General features: G+C 38.8%; 1 protein-coding gene across 1 annotated transcript in view; it reads left to right on the plus strand.

Moving 5' to 3' along the window:
• The window catches only part of MYO16 (myosin XVI), a 474,546-nt gene that overhangs the window by 336,131 nt on the left and 114,914 nt on the right, over window positions 1-23,501 (plus strand). The window contains exons 21-26 of the mRNA XM_077807065.1: window positions 914-1,066; window positions 1,651-1,851; window positions 11,333-11,408; window positions 15,682-15,857; window positions 20,976-21,056; window positions 21,306-21,511. Of these exons, the coding sequence (XP_077663191.1) occupies window positions 914-1,066; window positions 1,651-1,851; window positions 11,333-11,408; window positions 15,682-15,857; window positions 20,976-21,056; window positions 21,306-21,511 (893 nt within the window). The remainder of the gene's footprint in view (window positions 1-913; window positions 1,067-1,650; window positions 1,852-11,332; window positions 11,409-15,681; window positions 15,858-20,975; window positions 21,057-21,305; window positions 21,512-23,501) is intronic.

A 23,501-nucleotide genomic window follows, 5' to 3' on the forward strand; every position in this document is an offset into this window, starting at 1 on the left:
AAACATGTGACTAAGGTCTAATCTGAAAAGAGACTGGATGCATTCAGCCTTTAATCTTTCCTCATAATTCAGTTCTTCCAACCGTCTGTTTTCTTAGCATTGTTTTACACAATAGTTATGACTATTTTCTACTTAATTTGAATAAAATACTTCAAGAAACACTCTTCCATGAAGTAATCGGATATTTATTCTTCCACAGGCTGATATCTCTATTTTTTAAAAAACAGTCTTGGAAAATGTCCAATCAAAAAAATTACGTCTGAACTATTTTTCAGTTGAAATTTGGCTTCTCAGCTAGACAAATTTTTTTGCAAAATGTGTGTGCTTTCTGAAGAAAATATTTATTTCTTTGTGTGTTGTCAAAAAGCTGTATACTTGAAATTAAGTTTTCCATTTTCTGCCAAAACCCAATCACTTTCAGCTGGAAATGAATATATTTTGATGCATTGCCCTGTCAGAATTACAGTTTGGCTGCCTCATGTCCCCATTCTCCTCTATTTGCTGGGTTCTCCAGCCAGGCTTCATCTCCCATAATGCAGTATGGCCACTGGAGTCCTGTGATGCACTACCTCCCCTCACTGTGGTGTCTTATGTAAATATGGTGTAACTCCACTTTAATAAGCGGAATTACTTGAGATATACACCAATATATCAGAGAGTACTGGTAAAATTTGGACAAACATGTAGAATTCACAATAATCGGTATAAACAGAGAACTGTTTCCTCTCAGTTTAGTACTAATAGTAGTTACAATGTACATTTCCCCAGTGCCTTCCTAATCTCTGGTTTAACAAGAGATCACACACTGTACATCAACGTTTCATCAAGTTTGATATTTGACACAGAGTAAAGCCTGTATCGATAAATTATTTTGTAAATTTCTATTACTCATTTTTCCTTCTTTTTACAATAGCTGTGTGTCAACATGATCAATGAGAAGATACACCAGTATATCAATGAAGTGCTTTTTCTACAAGAGGAAGCAGAATGTGTACAGGAGGGAGTTACTATGGAAACAACATATTCTCCTGGTAACCATACAGAATCCTTGGACTTTTTCTTTCAGGTAGTTTTCAAACCCATTTACACACCATTTATATTTATACACATGCTCTGTGTGTGTTAGGCTAATAAAAATCCAGGCTAGCAGTTCCTGATTTAGGTGTCTCTAGAGAAGGTGACAGGGACAAAGAGTTCATAGAAGGAGGCCTTCATAACTGCCCTGTGCACCAGTATGGGGGAAAGAGGTTTGGCAGAGGTTAACTGCCTATGCTGATCCACTGGACCCCACATGTAGGGTCTATATAGCAGTCCCTAGATACTACCACAGAACTCTGACTCCTGTTGTGACCATGGAGATTTCTTCTATCCTTGGAATTGATTTCTGGAGTATGATTTCTATGAAATAGCATAATCTCTTGCTGTTTTCTTAAGAGATTAGTGATAATCACAATTTTAGAGTAAATCAAATGTGAATCTTTGCATTTTTTGTAGATCTGATGTGCTTAGCAGACTTTAACCAAAAGTTTTTTTTTTATAGCGATACACAATTCTGTTTAATAAACAAGACATTTTACTGTAAATGGAAGAATAGTATTCTGCCTATGAGTAAAAACAGAGAAATCTAAGATCATCCTTTTTTCATTTCAGAAGCCATCAGGTTTTTTGGCAATGCTGGATGAAGAAAGCCAATCCATTTGGTCAATAGAACAGAATCTTTCTAAACGCCTTCAATCATACCTGGAAACCTCAGACACAAATGCAGTATATTTTTCCACAAAAGATGGAAATGGCAATGTTGCACCAAAGGATCAGAGTCCTTCCTTCACTGTTATGCATTACGCTGGACGGGTAAGTGAGTCGAGAGAAATGAGTAATTAATCATATAAGGCTAAGGGAAAGGGCAGTAAGGACAAAAGAGATTCTTCAAAGCTTCTGAACTAACAACTTCTGACAGCTAACAGAAAGAGCTGAGTCCATTACAAACAAATCAGTTTATCTGACAATACATTGTTAGAAAGCATCTAATACCTCAAAATTCATAGGCTGTCAAATAAATGATTTAGTTTGTACTCCTTTACATAGGTGCCAACTACGTAGGTGCTCCAGGGCTGGAGTACCCATGGAAAAAAAATAGTGGGTGCTCAGCACCCACTGGCAGCACCCTGATCAGCTCCTCCCCTCCCCGCAGCATCTCCCACACACTGGTGGCCCCGCCGATCAGCTCTTTCCCTTCCCTCGCAGCACCTCCTGCCCTCCACAATCAGCTGTTCAGCGGTGTGCCGGAGGTGGGGTTGAGGAGGAGTGAGGGCAGGGCACACTGGAGGAGGGGATGGAATGGGGCTGGGCGAAGTGGGGCGGGGTGGAGGGTTGGGGTAAGGGGTGGAGTGGGGGCGGGGCCGTGGGCGGAGGAGGGGTTGAGCCACTTAGAAAGACTATACCTCTGCTCCTTTATTTTCTCTTGATCTTTAATATGCCACAGTACAAGGTGATGATTGGTAGGGCCACTATGAGAATTTCTTGGCCCAAGAGAAGTTTTGAAAACCCTTACCGTGTTGTACAGGTCTAGATAAAAAAAGATACGATTCTTTTTGTGAAAATGTTCACCGAAATATGCATCCGATGAAGTGAGCTGTAGCTCATGAAAGCTTGTGCTCAAATAAATTGGTTAGTCTCTAAGGTGCCACAAGTCCTCCTTTTCTTTTTGCAAAATATTATGCTTTTTTTGAAATTTCACTCCGGCTGGTCAAAAAACAGGATGAATTTTTGGCAACTTTTGTGAAAAATACATCAATCACATTTTTTCCAACCAAAAATCATAATTTGGAAAATTTTGACTGGCTTTGAAATCCAGTACTCTTTCTCCCTCTTCTTACATTAATTCTCTTCCTTCATCTCTGTCTGCACATTGTCCCTCTGTCCCAACAATCAAAATCAGATTTTTTTTAAAAAAGTCCAGGCACTATTCTGACAGTGGGACAATAACTCTTCTCTTTTTGCAGATACGGAAAATATGTTTTATACTCCCTTATGTTTTCTCTTGGTATTTAATATGCCACAGTACAAGATGGCGATGTACAGGGCCAATATGAGAATTTCTTGGCCCAAAGGAAATTTCAAAAATCCTTCTTCAGGCTCATTCTGATATGCTGCTGATGCTCTGTGCTCTGAATGTAGTGTATAGAATCAATGGTTTAAACCATACAGTCATTATCTAGTCAAAACTCCAAATGAAATCATCATGTAAGGACACAGAATAAGAATTGCAGGATTTTGTCCTTCTGTCTAATTAGATTGGCCTTTTCTCTCTCTCTCCCTTTCTTGCCATTGATGCTGCAAACCCATCTGCTCATGGAACTCCCATAGCAGTTTCACGGCTTGCAGGTTCAGGCCCTATGTTTAAAGATAGTCTTTATAAACTACATTCGTGTATGTAGAGTGTGTGTGTGAGTGTTTGTGTGTGTGTGTGTAGATATATAAGCTTTATGTCCTAGGTTCTATACGCCCTGTGTTATATCAGACAACTATGCCCTAGGTTCTTTCCTTTTTGGACAGGGAGAAGACAGGAAAGATAAGCTTGGTACACAGCCAAGTTGATCAATGATAAAAACTGATCAAAACCTCAATTTCACTATAATTGGTTAGGTTACCTGTACAATCATGGTTAACTGGGATATCAGATTACTGTACTTAATTACAAATGATGTTGAATAGATAACTCTTAGAACGTATATACTATATTGTGCGTGCATCTCTCCCCCACCCCCCCAAGAGAAATGTAGCTTTTCACCAAGAGTGCATAACACATAACTCTTCATCATGCCAGGTAGTTAGAGCAACATTCTCCTGCAGTACTGCTCAGTGTAGCAAACATATTGGGCTTAGATAATGTGGAGATATGTGCTATATAACTATGATAGCTAGGTAGATTGCATGACACAGTGTTCTATTGTAATGATAAAGGTATGTGAGAATAGTGCTAGAATGCTGCCGCACCCCAGAACAATATACAAGTTGGCATGAAAGAGCAGCAGTGAAGCAGTTAAGGAATGAAAATTAAACTCATAACAAGAACAATAAGCACGTTGAAAAAACCACATGGGGGCAGGGGGAGGGAGTAACGTGCTTGTGGTATCCTCTTACAAAACACTCAATAGGACCATTAATTAAGATCAAAGCCTCAGGTACCTAGTTCCAAAACTTAGGATTTGAGTGGTAAATGGTATACCTTTCATTCATTTGTGTTTTCTCCTTAGAATTTCATTTTATTAAAGAGACTTTGGTTTGACCTTTCCCCAGTACCATTAATGATGTTTAATCTAAAGTATGAACAATGGGCCACTGCCTCTGCTGATGTAACTCCCCAGAGCTCCATTAAACTCAGTGGAGATACTCCAGGGTGTACACCAGCTAAGCAGCTGGCCCCGTGTGTGCAAGTCTTGACAAGCTGTTGATATAATCCTGACTGAGGGTAAGAGGCTCTTGTCTTGCAAAGAGAGAAAGATCCTTTTGAAATGTTAAAGCTTCCCTATTTGAATAGTGATTGAGCATTTTTCAAAAATAAATTTGCATTTTTCATTTCTCGTGGGATCATTATGTCACTATCATAGGGTATCATTTCTAAGAACAGAAGAATAGTTGTTTAATAAGTAAGTACATAAAATGCAGATTTTTCCAAACTAACATAGCCTAATGGGTTCATTTAAAAAATAGAACACCCTCTCTCTTCCACACTCCCCCAGGAATTTTTTAGGGATTTTACATTTGCTGATGCTGTTCTTAAGCTTCTGTTGTTACTATATTTTGTTAAGTGCTTTATGGTGTAAATTGCTAGCAAATCAGACCTTTAAATATATCGGGTTTTATTGGAAATCCAAAATAAGAATTTCATACAAAAAAGTATCAGAATAGTTTGGCAGGTTTTGATAGCCCTTGTTATAGTCTTCAATTAAATTGGATGACTCATTGACTTTGGAGATCCCGACATGTAAAATAAGGGGGCCCGATTCTGATTTCACTTATACTAGTTTTACTCTGATGTAACTCCCTTAACTTCAATGAAGTTTCTCATGATTGACATGCGTGTAAATGACAGGTGAATTAAGCTCAGAGGGTAGAAAATGAATGATCAGTATAAAGGCATTTGATAATTGAATATGGCGCTTTCAACTCTAAGGTTACCCACTTAAATTCAGTCAGTGTGTCTAGAACCATTGTGTGTTTAGTAGAAAGTTACAGTGGGTACAAGTCTGTTGAACAATAGAAGGCAGACAGCCTGATGTCCTCAGGTAGCTCAAATTATTGTAGCCACATATTTTTTAGTCAGAGTGAAATGGCTTCTTCACACCCCGTGGTACAGAACAAACAAATGGCGCTAATACTTCAACCTGGCCCTCACAGGGAATCGTTATGACCGGGGGCCCTAGGTGGCAGGTGGCTTGGCAGCCCTGGTGCCAGAAATTCTGAGTTCTTTTCTTGGTTTATGCATTCAGTGTATTTGTTGTGAGACTGTTGGGCTGATTTCAGTGAAGAAAACATTGCCGGATGCTACAAGGGTATTGACAGATGCGTGTCTGATATTGCAGAAAAAAGTGCAGAAGCAACCACCTATAATAATACAATATAAAATTACATTTGTTCATTTATTTGATTTGCGGGGGAGAGGGGGAGTCTGTTAGCCTTGCTGATGGAAGTGATTTTTTTAGGGCGAAAGGATAGTATTCCATTTCTGAACATTTGCCAGGGCTCAAAATATCTTTTATTATAAATGGTGTTAACGTACCAGTAAGTAAATCTGAAATATATCATCCTAGTACTGTGCTAACAGCCACATCTTAAACCATCAGAGATATTTAATATACTGATACTTGAGAGATTCTATCAGCATGTTATCCATGTTATCTGAACAGTTTGTCATTATAGCTCAAGCTTTATGCAGCCTAAATTTATGAACACATTAACAAATTTGATAGATCTCTTGATATTACATACCTTACCACAGTTTTGACCTACAGAATTGTAATAAACTGATCAGACCAAAAGACCAGCTTCTTTGTTCTTTAAAGCTGTTTACATAATGTCCTTTTAGTGCAGATCAATGTCTGTTCAATTTCCCAAGTATGCGTGTGTCAAAAATACCTCTCTCAACTGTCAACTCACCTTCACCAATGGGAGCCTTGTCTGAGACAGTTTTACAGCCCAGGAAGACTCTGAAACTGAACCTTTAAATCAAAAGACCAGATAGAGGGATTAATCAATAGGGAAGCTTTTATTTTCTTTATTTTTTCCCCAGGCTGAATCCCCAGACATAAAAATCAAATCAGTCTACTCTAAGTTATACCTGAGCCACTAAAGGTTATTTGACAAAGATGTTGTCTTTCACAGAGAGAAGTTAGTTGTGTTTTTTTATATCAGACCTGGTTTTGGAGGTTCATTTACAGGTCTTCCCCCCCCCCCCCGCAAAAAAAAAAGAATCCCCACAAAACCCCTAGCCAATTTTTGCTGCTAAATAGATTTTCCTCTTCATGGTCTATTATTTCTATCAGCGTGTTAGAATAAATCATCATAGACTACATGAAGAATGTTCACTTAACAAGGTTTAGGTTCTAGAAAGAAAACTAAAGAGATTGATAGGTTCAAGCTTTTAAGTGATCTGTTTCATCAAAGACTTGATAGCTTCTTTTAACTACATCTTTATGTTCTGGCAGGAAAGTAATAAATAAAGTACCAATGAGGGCCCAGTGTGTTGATATCTGCACTCAGTGTGTTCATTTAAATTATACAAAATGATAAATGTCTTTTTTACCATTAACTGAATTTAAATGTTTTAACTGCAAATTAAGATTAGTGTCTACATCTTAAATGTCTTGCAGAGTATCATGGTGAGATGCTTTATCAGCATGAAATGTTAAATTAATTTTACATAATGTGGATAACCAACCACAACAATGTAATACTAGCAAAACAATGCAAAATATGTTTATTACACTATATCTCATTATTAAAAGTCAGTCATTATTTTAACTGATTTGAATGCAGATGCACTTTGAGTCAGATCAAAGTTCAAATCCTGATCTTGTTTCCCAATTATCTTTGGGGTTCTGGTTTGAGTCCATCAAAGGCCTGAGTCATAAATTCAGATATGTACTTTCCCTACATTTTTAAAGGGGCTAGTTCCCAGGTTCTGTTTTGGCCTTTATTGATTCTGTGGCACTAAAAATAGTGAAAACCTTTAAGGGTAGACTATCTGGGTTGTAGAAAATAAAGAAAGAAAAAAAACCCCTCCCCTCTGAACTTAACCCACTTTAAAACATAAACTCAACCCAAACATTTCTTTTTACTGAAACCAGATGTCATGTGGTACTGTACATATGACTGTTTTTAATTTATATTGTTTTGCACCCAACGGCCCCAAACAGGGTCTCATCCCCATTACTTTAGGTGCTGTTCAAATATGTAAGTAGAGATAGTCTCTGCACCAAAGAGTTTGAAATAAGATGCAACAAACAACTGTAATAAACAGTAGAAGAGAAGTGGGGAAGGTGAAAAGGTGTTACGAGGATAGGGGCATGCAGTTACGTAGATTAGCTATGTACACAGTTCAATGGTTCTGAACAGTTTACAGTTATTTTAAAAAACATTAGCTGTGCTTGACAACGATTCAGTGTAGCCATTTCTTGTAGGCATCACAGCAGAAGTTGATGCTGAGGAATGAATATGAAGAAGGAGTGGACTAATTTTTTATTAGTCTAGGGAGGATATTTCATGCATAAGGAGTATAGAAATTTGAAAGTGTAGAGATTTATGAGAGAAGTGGACCAATTGACATTCAAAGCTAGCAGCACTGTCCGAGTAGATGACTGACTGTACAAGGCTGGCAAAAAAGTAGAACATCTTTTTACTTATGAACTGAGCACATGTGAACTAGAATCACTGTGAGATAGTACATATGAAGCCCCATAAGACCACTTTTACAGAATCACTCTTTAGTGAGTTGAAGCACCGACTTAATTTACCATGGCAGCAAGAAAAAGTGTGGGTATATATATATATACACAACAATAAAAAAAACCTGCAGCAGCAAGTCTCAGAGCCCAGGTCAACTGACTCAGGCGTTCAGGGCTAGCACTGTGGGGTTAAGATATCAGTGTACACATGCAGGCTTTGATTGGAGCTCTGAAACCCGGAAAGGGGAGTGGGTCTCGGAGCCCAGTCTCTTACCTAAGCCCAAATGTCTGCACTTCAATTTTTAGCCCTGCAGCGCAAGCCCTGCAAGCCTGAGTCAGCAGACTGGGCTTTGAGACTTGCTATCACAGCGTTGTTTTTGCTATGTAGACATACTCTGTAAGGGAGAATAGTAATTTCATCATAAATAAGATTCCTAATAATTGTTTTATGTACCACAGGTAATATAAGAGATGTCTTATTAAATAACAATCCATCATTTAGTACTGAATTAAATCAGTACCCCAGGTTCCCAAATTTGTTCACTTCTGTGCAGACATATAATGATAATTTATTATCTCCACCTGCTTTACTTACTATAACCATGGATAACAACTCTTCTTCTAATTTAGTTAAAGCCTAACATTCTCAATTAAGAAATGATATTATGGATTTGTAAAATAAATTCTGTAAATTATTTTTCATGGACAAATATGCTGGAACATTTACATTAAGAACACTAAAAGCATTTAATAGTGTGCTTAAATTATACTAATAGTTTAGTAAATATACTGCTTGTTCATAAGAGGTGCCATTGGAGAATTACATTATATTGTCATAAAAAAAAAGAAATTGCACGCAGTTCTATTGTCAGGCCTTTTCTATGATTGTCAAATGATGTAATTAACATAACGTGTTATATAGATCCAAGTCATATAATCTTTTTTCATGAGTAATACAGGCAGGCAGTCCTTGACTTTATGACATTCGAGATACGTTTATAAATTGTCATCGTGTTTCGACTTTACAATGTCAGTTTTGACTTTACGATGCTCGATCCGACGTTGTTCCTACGGGAAATTCGAGTTACATTTTCGACTTAAGATGCGACTTTCAAGAACCAATTGTGTCATAAGCCTGAGGACTGTCTGTGCAGCATTACATAATTGTCAAATGACCTAATCAAAGCAACTTATTTTACCGATCAGTATTACTAAGTACCTAAGTACCATAAGAGCCTAAATTTCTTTGAATGACACTGGGACTGAGACTCTAAGTGTCTATGTAATATTAAAAATGGGACTTAAGCTCACATTAAGCACCTTTCAAAATTGTACCCAAGGTGTATTGTTAATGCAGGCCTTGCTTGCAGCCTTAGTCATGGTTTGGCATCTACTTACAATTGTTAGATATGAGAGAAATCATTTTAGCATTTTCAACATTTAGATTGGATATTAGGAAAAACTTTTTCACTAAGAGGGTGGTGAAACACTGGAATGCGTTGCCTAGGGAGGTGGTGGAATCTCCTTCCTTAGAAGTTTTTAAGGTCAGGCTTGACAAAGCCCTGGCTGGGATGATTTAACTGGGAATTGGTCCTGCTTCGAGCAGGGGGTTGGACTAGATGACCTTCAGGGGTCCCTTCCAACCCTGATATTCTATGATTCTATGATTTTATGAACATTCATGTAATATGAGATGAAATATTAAAACTGATGTTAATGCAAAATTAAATTTGGAAATTTGAATACAGAAAATCAAGAAACGCAAATGTTAAGGCTTCATTGAGAACCACTTTGTGTTCAGTTTACCCACCGGCATGTACAACTGTGTTCCAGGAGTAATGGATCCATCCGGAGGGAGGGAAGGTGGTGTTTGCATCACTGTCCTCCGCTTTGTTATGCATCCATCACATGTGGGTCTTTCCTTTTTCTCTCTTCCTCTACCTGGGGGAATAATAGTGTGTGACTGATTTTGTTTTGGTTGGGTTTTATATTTTGTGGGAGGTGGATGTCTGCAGCACTATGTGTTTTTCTTGTTGATCACTCAGTAAAAGAAGTGCATTTTGTCCTTGGAATAAAAAGTGGGGAGGTTTATTGTGGTTCTTAGATCCCGTAGGAGTTGCTCCTAGAGTCTTGGGCAGGCCACAAGAAGCTCTGTCTCCCGCACAGCAAAACTTTTCCTATGCAGTAGACAACTCCAATGTGCCAGAGGAGTGAAACTGTTGTCTGGGGTCCTCAGCACAGCACTTCTGGTGGTGCTTTAGATTATTGGCCCAGGCCTTTGAATTCCTTGAAGAATAGGACCAAGATCTTGAATTTGATCTACGTATCAATGGGGAACCAGTATAGTGATCAAAGGAGAGATTTGAAGTGCTCATGGTAACTTTTGTTGCTGAGGAGAAACACTGCTGTATTAGTTGCAATTTCCTAAGGTCTGTGAGTTTCGTGTCCAGGGAGATTTCATTTCTGTAGTCCAGGTATGAGGTAACAAATATGTGATACCAGAGGCCTGTTGTGCTGTTCCATCACATAATGTACACACACAATATGGTCTTTTTCCAAAATCCACCCTTTTACTGGAGGTTATCTTTATTCTGTATCTTTAAAAATGTGACATAAGTAAAAAGAACCTGAAGCAGGACTGTATTCATAATTCTCTGTAGACTCCCACCTGTAAAGTGGAAATCATACTTACAATGTCCTAACTCACAGTGCTACTGTGAGGATTAACTAATGACTGTGAAGCACTTCGTAAATTTAAAATGCTGTAGCATGGATATAATCACTGGCGCAAGTTTTCTCTGTCCCTCCACCTAGCCTCAATGAGCTCATTGACTCGTTGGTTCTGATGAGTCGAACCTTGTCTGGCTGTCTAGCATGTCAACAGAATAACTCTGCATCTCCCCACAAGGTCTCAAAGCTACACACACACACACTTACTTACAATTACATGCAAAAGTACAAAAGATATTAACCATAGTGCTTTATTCAAACTGTTTCCTTCAAATGCAGCCTACGCGCTAGTCGTCAAGGGCATTTAACTCTGTGGAAAGCTTGAAAGCATAGCAACAAGCTGGTTTTGATCTGTTGGGACACAAAGAAATGATAGATATCAGTCAAAATCCTGAATCTGAATAATTTTAAGGTGAATGTATCTCAAAATCAGTTTGACTTCATTTCAACATGCTTTGCAGAGACGGAATAAATAAGGCCAAACTAATTCTAGTTAAAATTATTGGTGAGATTGGGGGAAGGGTAGAAACAGGGCTTGTCTGGTTGCAACCATAACTGTGCAGCTACAACTATAATTTTATATTTGACTTTACAGCTGAAAGATTTTTAAACGCAGTTTTAAACATTACTAATTATGCCATTATATTTGATTTCAGGTGACTTATGAAACTGTTGGAGCTATTGAAAAAAATAAGGATTCCCTTTCACAAAGTCTCCTATTTGTAATGAAAAGTAAGTGCTTTTTTGTTGTTCGAATGTGCCACATTATGCTTTAACTTTGTAATCAGTACCATAGTTTTATAAAATATGTCATCCACAACTTAATAATTGAAAGAAACGTTTCATTTTAAATACCAGAAATAATAATACTCTTACTATAGTATACATTGTATACAAGTTATTTTGAAGCCCAATCAAAACTTTAATTGAACAGGCTTTTAGCAGCTGTACATGTAAAACACATTTCTGTGACATTAATGGTATGAATTTTGAAAAGATTTTTTATAAAGAATAATGAAAAAAACTAAGGTTTCTAAAGTTATACCAATTATAGCGGGATTTGTTTAATTATTAAAAATGACTCAAGAACTGCTACTAAAATGGCATTTTGTGGGTGTTCTTGTATTTTTCAGTAAATAGACACATACTGTGTCTAGGTGAGTAAAAGGATTCTGTAAATTTGGTTCAGTGTGCCTATCCTATAATTGTACATCTAGTAATAATTGTGTAGACATCCTTGTTTATTCATTACTGATTTATAATTAGACAGTTAAAAATTTCTTGTCATTTTATGTTTACCTTTGTATTTAAAAAAAATCCACTTTCCTCCGGGAAACTTGACAGTTTATCTTCCCGCAGATGTTATCTTTCTTTCCCTAAACCACTGCAGAGTATTTCAGCTAAAATATTATCTATTATATTTTATGCCACAGAAATAGAGGTCTTCTGTTGTAATATTTGCCTTCAGAATCAACACTGCTAGTAGAATATATTGACTTCCTAGCAATTATACAGTGAAATTAGCTAAACTCTCTGATAAAGTTATTGCTGCATTTCAAAGGCAAACAGTATTGACAAAAATCTGAGCCTTTAATAATATTATGGATGAAGAAAGAAATAAAGAATTGATCTCGAATATATTCCTATTGATTATAGTTTTAGCAATATTCTAGTTCTTTGTTGTTTGAACTTATTTTGTATTATACTATTCCATGTCCTGTATGATGATCTGCTGCTATACAGTGAGTATAAGAAATGTATTTAACATACAGTATATTTCAAAGGTAAAAGAGCGCGAACATTATTCCTTTCTATCATATAGTCTCTCCTTGCATTTTCATTACTACATTAGGGATCCAGTTGAGGCAGTCCTTTTACAGGGAAAAAGGGGAAATTGGATTAGATATAAATTCTTGGAAATAGTTAATGTGAGTATATATAATTTAGAAGTCAAATATCAATAGATCCAACTCATTGAAGAGGACTAAATGTAAAATTTTCTAAAGCACCTTCTTCTTATTTTCAGAAGTGACTTAGGCGCTTAGGAGCCTAAATCCCATTGACTTTCAATGAAGCTTAGGCTCCTAAGGGCAGATTTACAAAGGTATTTAACCAGCTAAAGATGCAGATAAGTGCCTAGTGGGATTTCCAGAATTGCTTAAGTGAATTAAATGCCAACTCCCATTGACTTTCAGTGAGTCTTAGGCTCGTCAGACACACACACACACACACACACTCCTAAGAGCCTAAGTCTCTTCTGAAAATGGAACTTAGGCTCCCAAATCACTTTGAGGCTTTTGAAAATTTTACCCTGCACCTAAAATAACAAACACACAGAAACAAACACAAAGACTTGTTAGCATAGACTATGTTGATTCTAATTTTGGGGGACATCTTGTTACTGCTTCTGATGATGGCACTGGACACACCCTTATTTTACTGGGGCTACTGGTCATCCCCTTGGATCCCACTATGAACAGAGAGTCGTGTTGGTCTTACTGAGTCAAGGGAGTTGTTTTAGACTCTATTGCTCCTTAGATATATGATTACTGTTATGTTAATTGTAATAGTCTCTGAAACAAAAGGGAAACAGAGCCATTATCCTGTTAATTTACACAGGCTGTCACGAGTAAAGAGCAACCTCTAGAACAACTGCTTGTTATGCTAAATATTATGATTTTACTGTTACCTCATCTTTCCATTCCTCAATCGGACATCCTACTGCATGTCTGTCTGTTTCATCAACACGTTAGGTCTTGTCATAGTCCTAGATTGTGAGTTCTTTTGGCAGTGGCTCCATTTTTATTTATTTATTTTTTCTTTGTTTGTATCGCACGTTCAACAATAGACTCCTGATTGGGTCTCCAACGTGCTACTGTAAAGCAAATAGCACATGATGATAAATATAGGGACTCTATCACCGTAGCATCTGAAAAGAAGTATTTAAATAAATAAAATAAATAACAGCAATGAGGGAAATTAATAAGAATTAGCAGTTAGTTTTTATTTTGGCATTCTACTATATATTTACATTCCTGTATATTTACATTCCTGTATATCCTCATGTCACTTTCTAAAATCTTAAACTAGATTTCTTGCAAAGCCCCGTCTTCTTGCTCCCCACCCACACACTGTCTTAAGAATTAATAATGCAATCATTTTCTAGCCTTCCATGTTAGTTCTGCAACCTGACCTGTCATTTGTCCCATGGAAGGACAACTGAGCTTTTATTCTAAATTTTCAACCCTCAGTCAGCTCACAGATTAATTTGGTGCTTAGTTTCCATTCCAAGCAAAGCCATTACCAAGTCTACCCAGCTGGCTTCTTTTCCTTATAGGAGAAATTTTAGAATATGAATCAACTCAGCCTGTGACTAGCATAACACTCACCAGCAGACGTTCACTGAAGTTCAGTTTTCATTGTTTCTTTGTCATATTTTGTTCATGTTTTGTCATGCCGTCCCCCTTTATGGAACATCCTACACTTACCTGCTAAACCAGTACCCTCTTGTTTAAATCTCCCTTGAAAATTCATCTCTTCTGTGCTATCACAATAAGTGAGTCAAAAATAGATAGTACCTTTATTGCTCTTATTTGGTACACATACTAAAAACCACCCTGAAGCTCTATAATATGCACATGTTTAAAATGAACAACTGTGAAATCAGGTTGCTACAACTCTCTCTTCTCTTTCCCATCCCTTATTGTTTATCACCCATCATAGTTTCTGGGTTAACTGCACCTTTGACACCTTCCTTCTCTTTGGTTTCCTCAAAGGCACACACTTAATGGTTCAGGCCCTACCTGTCACCTCTCTTGGGTAGAAATGTGTGTCTCTCTGCCTCCAGGAATTTAGGCTTACAGTCGCTCTGCTTCTCACAGTGATTTCCCCAGCAGATCTGACCAGAGTTCAACACGTGTGGTTTGCTCTTTCTCCAGGGGTTGCGACAGTGTACTCCAGCTACTAGCCAATCTTCACAAAGCATATACATTTATTCTTGGGGCAAAAGCATCACAGAGAAAACATAAAAAACAAGAAATGGTTCTACACACATGGTAAAAGTTTATCAGAGGTCACCCACCTCTAACATAGGTGTCTGGTAGGAGCCCATCTTTCAAACCTCTCAATAGGTTTGCTCTTTGGATATCAAGTTTCAGATCAAGAACAAAAACAATCTTGGACAGTTCAGGTGGTTCTTTATACAGTTTAGGCCTTTAATCTCTGGCATCCTGTAACTGGCCCTTTTTCTGGGACCAAAGCTTCAAAAGCTTGGTTTTGGCATAACTGTTGTTGATAAATTTTGCATTAAGCATCACCCAGGGATTTCCCAGGAAACCAATTAACCCAGGATCACACTTATTGTCTAAAAAGTTCATGCCTTTCTGGCACCTTTCAGTATAATAGTCTTTTCAGGATTGTCTGCTTCCCAGGTCTCACATCTGTCACAACTCCCACTTTTGTTATGTCAGATTATTTTTCTTTGTCTCAGATACAGTGTCTTCATCTGACTTTTGTGAAATGCCTAGCATACATATGGATGCTACAAAATATCGTACCATTTTTACAGCATATGTTCATTTTATGCTATTTAAGTCACATAGGTGCAAGATACAGTAACTAAATAGGAGTCCAGAATATAGCAAAACATCCAAAATAATCATCACCCAAACACTGAAGTTTAGACAGACCTGTAACACTAAATCCTAAACTTTATTTGGTGTTGCTTAGTGCCCCCACTCAGTTCAATTTAAGCATATTTTGACTTAAGTACATTTTAAAACCATCACTGATGACTGACAACCTGGACAATTGAATGCCACTGGACTTGGATCAGAATAACTAACAATGCATAAATGCAGAACTTAATAGGCTGTTCATCTGAAACAGTTTATGCATCGTCTTGTTTAATACTGTCTCCTGCTGTGTGTGTCCTGTTCCTTTCACTGTGTATGTGATTTTCTCACCTGTATCTTATCTCTGTGCATTAATTTTCTTTTTCTCCCAGCTAGTGAAAATATAGTCATCAATCAGTTGTTCCAGTCTAAACTGACACAGACAGGATCCCTTGTCCCTCCATATCATTCTCTTAAAATTAGAGGATCCAAAGCAGCCTTGCTCAATAAGAAAACATCAGTAACCTACACAAGAGGAGAAGCAAAGAAATATATGGAGCTCAGTAAGGTAGGAGTTTGGAACTTTTTTTCACCCTTGAAGGACACTAGAGCAACACCTTTCTTCATTGACTATAATGTCCAATAAAACTGGGTATTTCAGAAAGCCCCATAAATTCCAGGCAACATTCTACATTTTACTTATTGAAATAATCAGGCACACTATTCTGATTCCAAAGCAACTAAGGAAACTATACAATATTATTCTTGATTGAAGGATCTCTGAAATCTACTGTCTTCCCTGGACAATATAGCAGTGAGTTCAATATTACAGCCAATAAAATTATTATGTGGAACACTGGATGCTTCACCTATGTGGCTGTCATAATGAATGTAAAATAACTTAAGGGACAGTAAACTTGGAGGGATAAATTCATCTTCCTTAATCTGTTGGTATTCATCACTTGAGAGGTTTATGGCTGACAAGCAATAATTTAATGTTCATGCATATATGTGGTATATTGGTTAAACTCTCATTCTCTGCCTGATTGTTGATACCATAAAAATTAAAGATGAACAGAACAGTAGACAATGTTAAGGTATGGTTGGAGTTGGCAGGAGAACTGTGTAGTGTAGGCCTTTGTATATATCAATATAAATTTATTGAGCTGAAATTAAAATCCCTCAGTATCGGAATTGGTCTTCACTTCCATTACCTGATTTCAGCCAAAACTAAAAACACAAAAGGAAACCACAACAATTGGGAGGCTGTCCAGAACAATCAATTGTTCAATTGCAACAGTGTGCCTTGCAGGACAACATTTTGTCTTCCTCACTGAATCAAAATATTTTGTAAAGTTATTGCCATTTTATAATAGTGAAAATCAATGAAAACAAATTATGTTGAAGGGTTTAGTGGACCTAAGAACTTGGAGCATTACCTTTAAATAGAAGTCACATAATTGCTAAATCCAAGTTTGATGCTATCATGGAATATTATCTCTATCTAGAAAAGCAGGAAAGGTGTTCCCCAAACGGGAGCAGGTGTATCACTAGGCCTATTGAGTTGCACAGTTTTGTCTTTTGACATACAGCTGTAAAAACTCAATTCCAGCCCCAGGATTACAGAGTTTGCTATCACATCTATTTGTGGGAAGATCTATGCATGTAACGCCAATTAATACTAAGGGGAGTATTTCATATAAATGCCCCTGGAAATGAGTATGACAACAGTTTACTCCTACTCTCAGTAAAGTCAATAGCAATGTGGCCATTGACTTCAGTGGTGCTGGTTTGAACCCTAGACCCTTAAGAATGTGTTATCATACCATAATCTCCTCCTTTTTTCCAACACATAGCCTACAGAATCTATGCAGGGAGAGTATTAATTAATTATTATTCAGAATAACTGGGCATAGGAGTTATCTGTATCCATTAATTCATTATTATTTAGAAAAACTGGGCACAGGAGTTATCTGTCTCCTTACAAACAAAATTACCCCATTTTGAAAGCCGTAACCACAACATCTTTCTTAAGTTTATCATGGGGGTGAGGGTGGTGGGCTTAGAGAGCAGAAGAGGCCATGCAGGAGAAGGGAAGAGGGAATGCTCATAAGGTTTTATTAACTGGAGAGGGGTGATTTCCTCATGTGTTTGGGAGGGCTTTGGCAGCTGTTTGAGACTTGTTTCATTACAGTAGGCAGTGGGAAGAGATGAGCCAGGAGGTGTTCATGTGTGGGAATGGATAGTCCTGGGAGATGTAATTCAGATAGGAATGGTTAGAAGTGCCCATGCCATTGACTGGTAGAAGGAAATATGGGTGGGTTGTGGTTTGGGAGGAGAGGAGAGGTAGTAGGAGGTGATATTTTTAGTTAGGTGATGTCTTTTGAGGTGTGTTAGTTGTGATTCCCGTTCCCCTGCTGCTTCCCACTTCCTCTCTGCCTTAAAGCTCATTTTGGACTTAGGTCTTTCACAGGCTTAGCTAATTTCCTATGTTTCTAAACACACCCACTCACCTGCCTATATCTGTATGCCCACAGGCAACATTTCCTCATTGATTTGGAGCAGGCTACCACAAAATGAGTTTGGGGACATCTGTGAAAGTCATGTGCTCCTTTGCAGCATTATCTGTGGTGTTGGTGAAGAGGATAGTGCACCAGTCCAGTACACAATTGGATCTGAAATCAGGTCATAATTCTGGAATGCACAGTAGGTCATGGTAGACCTGATGTCTGCTCATCCTCCTCCCAGTGGGGCTACAAACAAATTTATTCTACAGACTGAAGGCTGTGAAACTCCTACAGGTTGTGTGGTCTCCTGGCACAGAAGAGACAAATAAGGCCAAAATAGGAAGTTATTATTCATACTCTCACAACTCTCATGTACTCACATCAGTTCTTCTCCTTCTAGCCCCTTAGTAGCTTCCTGATGCAGACTTTTTTGGCCTTGCTCTACACACTGACCTTTCCCTTGCATAGATCAGCCTTACAGCAGCTTTTATGAACCGGAAGACTAAATATACAGTATTTGACTAGCTAAAGCTTTTTTTATCACTGTTGACTCTTCATTCTTACTTTTCCAGATTGTTTTGCTTCATTTAACTGTTGGTCTGCAAATAGAATCATAGAAATACAGGCTGAAATAGACCTCAAGAGGTCATCAAGTCCAGTCCCCCTGCACTGAGACAGGACCAAGTAAACCTAGACCATCCATATGCAAGAAACCCCACTGTAGGCATATTTGGGATAAATACACCATTTACAATGTTGTTGGGATTTAAAACTTTAAAATTTGTGGAAGTAGAAACATATTGTAGGTTTCTCCTTCTAACAGTAATTATGGAGATAGACACCCGCATTTTCTCATGTAGATCTGACAGAGGTGCAAGATTTTCAAATATAAAACATTCTTGTCAAAGCCAAATTTGGTGTCTGTGAAGAGCTGAAAGGAGATTTATAGTGTATATGGAGAATTAAGACATAATTTGATACAACCCTTATTTCTGAATCCAAAGCAGAAACTGTTCAAGATTAGGATAGTTTTGATAAAACTCATCTTCTGTTCCTGCCTCCCTATTCTCCAGTAGCCCTAACCCCAGAGGGAGGAAGCAAAGCCATGGGTGTAACACAACAGACTGGGAGTTAAGCAACCAGAATTTTGTTCCTGGCTTTGCTACTGAATCAGTGAGTGAACTTGAGCTAGTCACTTAATTTGTGTGTGTGCCACAGTTTCCCTTATCTGTAAAACTGAGATGACGCCTGCATAAAATTGAGTTAATTATCCACATTTCTAAACCATTTTAAGATCTATGGATGAAAAACATTATAAAAGTGCTAAGTGTTGTTATTAAGAGATCAGGGCTCTACAGACCTCCAGTCTCTATGTGAGGATGGAGATGAATTTTTTTTTTTCAAATCTTGTTCCACTCTGTGTGAGATTTAAAACAGTAAACAGCTGCAGTGTCCAGCACGGTAATTAAGTTGTGGGGCAATGCAATTCTTCTATAAACGGGGTTTGACCTGGATGTGTTTAGATGAGTATGTACACATGCATTTTGGTACAACTGGATAGTATGGGAGTTGGCTAGAACATACCAACTCTGAGACAAAGGGAGTTATGGGCCAAGTGGACAAGAAAAATAGAAATGAAAGAGGGTCAAAGGATAAAAGATTGTCACAGATATGTATAAGTATCCATGGATGTGAATAAGTATCTTAATTTCTATATTCTTGGTGAAATATTAGGGAAAGTCTACAATTAAAATGCTTCAGTGGCGCAGCTACATTGGTGCAGCTGCGCTGCTGTAGCATGTCAGTGAAGATGCTACTATGCTGACAGGAGAGCTTCTGCCATCAGCATAGTTATTCCAGCTCCACAAGAAGCATTAGCTATGTCAATGGGAGAAACCCTCCATAGCACTGTCTGCATGGGGAGTTAGGTCGGCAAAACTGTGTCGCTCAGGGGTGTGTATTTTTCACAACCCAGAGCAACATAGTCATACTGATGTAAGTTTCTAGTGTAGACCTGGCATTAGAACAGGGGTTCCCAAACTTGGTTTGCAGCTTGTTCAGGGTAAGCCCCTGGCGGGCCGCGAGACACTTTGTTTACCTGAGCGTCTGCAGGTATGGCTGCTCGCAGCTCCCAGTGGCCGTGGTTCGCCATTCCCAGCCAATGGGAGCTGCGGGAAGTGGTGGCCCAGCCCACGCCGTTTCCCTGGGCCACCACTTCCCGCAGCTCCCATTGGCTGGGAACGGCGAACCGCGGCCACTGGGAGCTGCGAGCAGCCATACCTGCAGACGCTCAGGTAAACAAAGTGTCTCGTGACCCATCAGGGGCTAACCCTGAACAAGCCGCGAACAAAGTTTGGGAACCCCTGCATTAGAATCTAATTATCTGCCAGTTCTAATTTAGAAACCTCAACAGAAGAAGCCAGCTTCTTGCGGCTCTTCTTAAGATAATTCATCTTTACAGTATTCTCTCAAAGATACAAAGTGGACACTATTAAAAGGTTTTGTTTTCCCTGTTTCTTCGTAGATATTACTGGTCCTGGTGGTACAGGAAATACCTGCTCATACCAACCATATTTTACATGATTTTAAAAAAAGAAATGTTTTAACTACATTCACCTTGCAACAGGAGAAAAAATAATCCAGACATGAATATTGGGACTTTTTCATTCATAATTTACCATTATCCCTGGGAATTGTTGATTGCATACACACAGCCATTCAAAAACCATCTAGTGATGAAGGAGGTCTTTGCAGAAAGAAGTATTATGATATGCAATTTGTATGTTATGCTAAATCTAGAAGCTCTGATGCCATAACAAAATGTTTACTTTGCCTCATTCTGAGAAGGAATGATTTTACATGTGCACACATACTCACCTTCAGTGTAACAGTACATTTACAAGCTGTCTTCAAATGGAATTTTGCACATACAATCGTACATGTCCACTTTTGAAATCAAAACTTTATTAATAGCCTTGGTTGTGCAGTTTTCTGTGGACATTTAGTTATTCTCCTGGGTATTTTTGAAAATCTAGCCTCAAGTGATTTGTTGCTATATGACATGATTCAAACACAGCTTTATATTTGCCTCTATTAGTGAACTGCCTTACCAGGGAAAATTATAATACTTTGCCTGTATTGGGAAAACAATATTCTGTGTACACTTTTTTCACCCACAGTTGTTGAAAAAGAAAGGAACTTCCACATTTCTTCAGAGACTGGAACGAGGGGGCCCACTCACTCTGGCCACACAGCTCAGGGTTAGTAAATGTTTGCTGGACAAAGATGTATAGAAGAGTTTTAAGCACAAAATGAAACTACAGATTACAAGGACAAGCAGAAATATTATTTGCCTGAGTATGCAATTTATGCATTCAGGTCAAGCTTTTTAAGAATATTATGTGATACACGTTTTTTTAAAAAAGGTAGATATGTCTTATGTTATACAACTCTTTCACTTCTGACAAATGACTGTTTGAGAATCTGTTGGGTTTTATTTCTCTCCACAGAAATCACTCTCAGATATTACTGGAAAGCTTCAGAACTGCACACCTCATTCTGTTCATTGTATCAAACCCAATAACTCTAAGCTGCCAGACTCTTTTGATAATTTTTACGTGTCTGCCCAGCTGCAGTATATTGGTGTCCTAGAGATGGTGAAAATCATACGGCATGGTTATCCAGTACGCCTCTCTTTCACTGACTTCTTGTCAAGGTAAATTCTTTTGAGTTTGATAAAAGCTTTTTATTACCTACAGCACAGTGCCTTCTGTCATATTGTGTAAATGTTTACACTGTTGTTTTGTTGATGAGCCTTTCAGATTTTCTTTAGAGAAAAATTACTTGAGCTGGCATAGAGCAGAGTTCTTTAAATTGAAGGAACCATGCACATGATGCATAGATAAATCTTATTTATGAACTACTGACTGATCAAATATGTAAATGATTGAACTGTAGTAGCATCACTATATAGCGTAAAACATTAGCATAGTACCTCCATGTAATTTCTGTTTTAAATTGGTTAAAAAGAGGAAATGGTCACATCACTTTCATCATCATTTTCTAGTTTGTTATTGGGGCTCTTGTGAGATCTAGTATTCATATCTCAAGTGCTGGTTTATTTTGGTGCTCAGTGTGGTTGGGGGTTACAAGTGTTTATACCGTAAATCCACATTTCATTGCTGCTATCAGGAAAAAAAGGGAATATTTGAAAAGGTGTGGCAAAGGGGAGGAAAGCAGAAATGTACCAACACTTTTGGGGCCAAGCCATCACTTTTCTTCCTCCCTTTTAGTCATTGGTTTTTGTATATTTCTGTTTCTGTTACATTTTCACAAACTTCTTTTAATACTGCAGCAAGATTAAACTGAATGTGGTCTGATCAAAAGACATACAAGAAAAGAAATTTGACATCTTTTCATATGTTTAGGTAGCATATTATTTCTTACTCAGAGAAGGGAGTACATTTAAAATCATTATTTTGAAACAATTATTTTGATTACAGTAACTGCTAGTTTGAGGATACTCTGCAAGCTCAACAAATAGGAGAAAAAACAGCCCAACCCTACTCTTCTGCAAAAAGGTGCTGCCTGCTAACCTCAGTGTTACCAACCTGCTGTGCGGGATGGGGGGCACTGAGGGAGAGGGAGCCGCTACTGAGTGCATGGAGTACATGTCACAGGCCCATGCTTAATCTTCTTTGCATGCTTTGCGCTGTCCTATTGTATTTAGATTTTATTTTTTTGGAAATTGGAGGAGGAACATAAGCTCCTTAGATCAGACCTTGGTCTTCATCTACCTTGCTAAAGTGTCATGTGTATTTGTCATCATTTGCATTTGTACCAAATCACCCTTGTAATATCCTTGGTATCCATGGATAAGGCTGTGATTTAGTCACAGAGGCCATGGATTTAGTCATGGAATCCATGACTTCCAAACACCTCTGTGACTTCAGCCAGTGCCGGCTGGGAGCTGCAGGGAGCTGGGGGGTACCCCTGCAGCTCCTGATCACTGTAAATGGCAGGAGGAGCCCCACAGCTCCTGGCCACCCAGCTGCTGCTGGTGGCATGGGGGACCCGGCAGCAAAGGGAACCCTCCGACCCCGTGGGCAGCAGGGAGGACCCAGTGGCAGGGGAAATTCCCATTGCTCCCAGCCGCCACAGGTGGCAAAAGGGACCCCCACCTCTGCTGGCCGCCACGGAGGGTAGGGTAAATCACCAGAGCTCCCGACCACTGCAGGTGGCAAGGGGGATCCCCACTATTTCCGACCCTGCGGGCAGCAGGGGGGACCTGGTGGGAGGGGGAATCCCTGCTGCTCCCATCCACCCCCGGCAGCAAGAGGGACCCCTGCTGCTCCAGCCACCACGGAGGGCAGGGGGAATCCCCAGAGCTCCTGACCACAGCGGGTGGCAGGGAGGATCCCTGGAAGCTCCCAGCCACAGCTGGAAGCAGAGGGCATACCCAGAACTCTGGGCTGCCATGGGAGGCAAAGGGGAGCCCCTCAGCTTGGAGCCACCAGCAGAGAGGGACCCTGTAGCTCCCAGCTCTGCTCTTCCCGCCTGCCCCCACCCCCCGGCTACCCATTTTGCATGGGTATTTTTAGTAAAAGTCACGGGCAGGTCACAGGCTTCCATGGTTTTTTCATTATTGCCCATGACCTGTCCATGACTTTTACTAAAAATATCGGTGACAAAAACTTAGCCTTATC

The sequence above is a fragment of the Eretmochelys imbricata genome, chromosome 1 (assembly GCF_965152235.1).
Source record: "Eretmochelys imbricata isolate rEreImb1 chromosome 1, rEreImb1.hap1, whole genome shotgun sequence".
Classification (NCBI taxonomy): domain Eukaryota; kingdom Metazoa; phylum Chordata; order Testudines; family Cheloniidae; genus Eretmochelys; species Eretmochelys imbricata.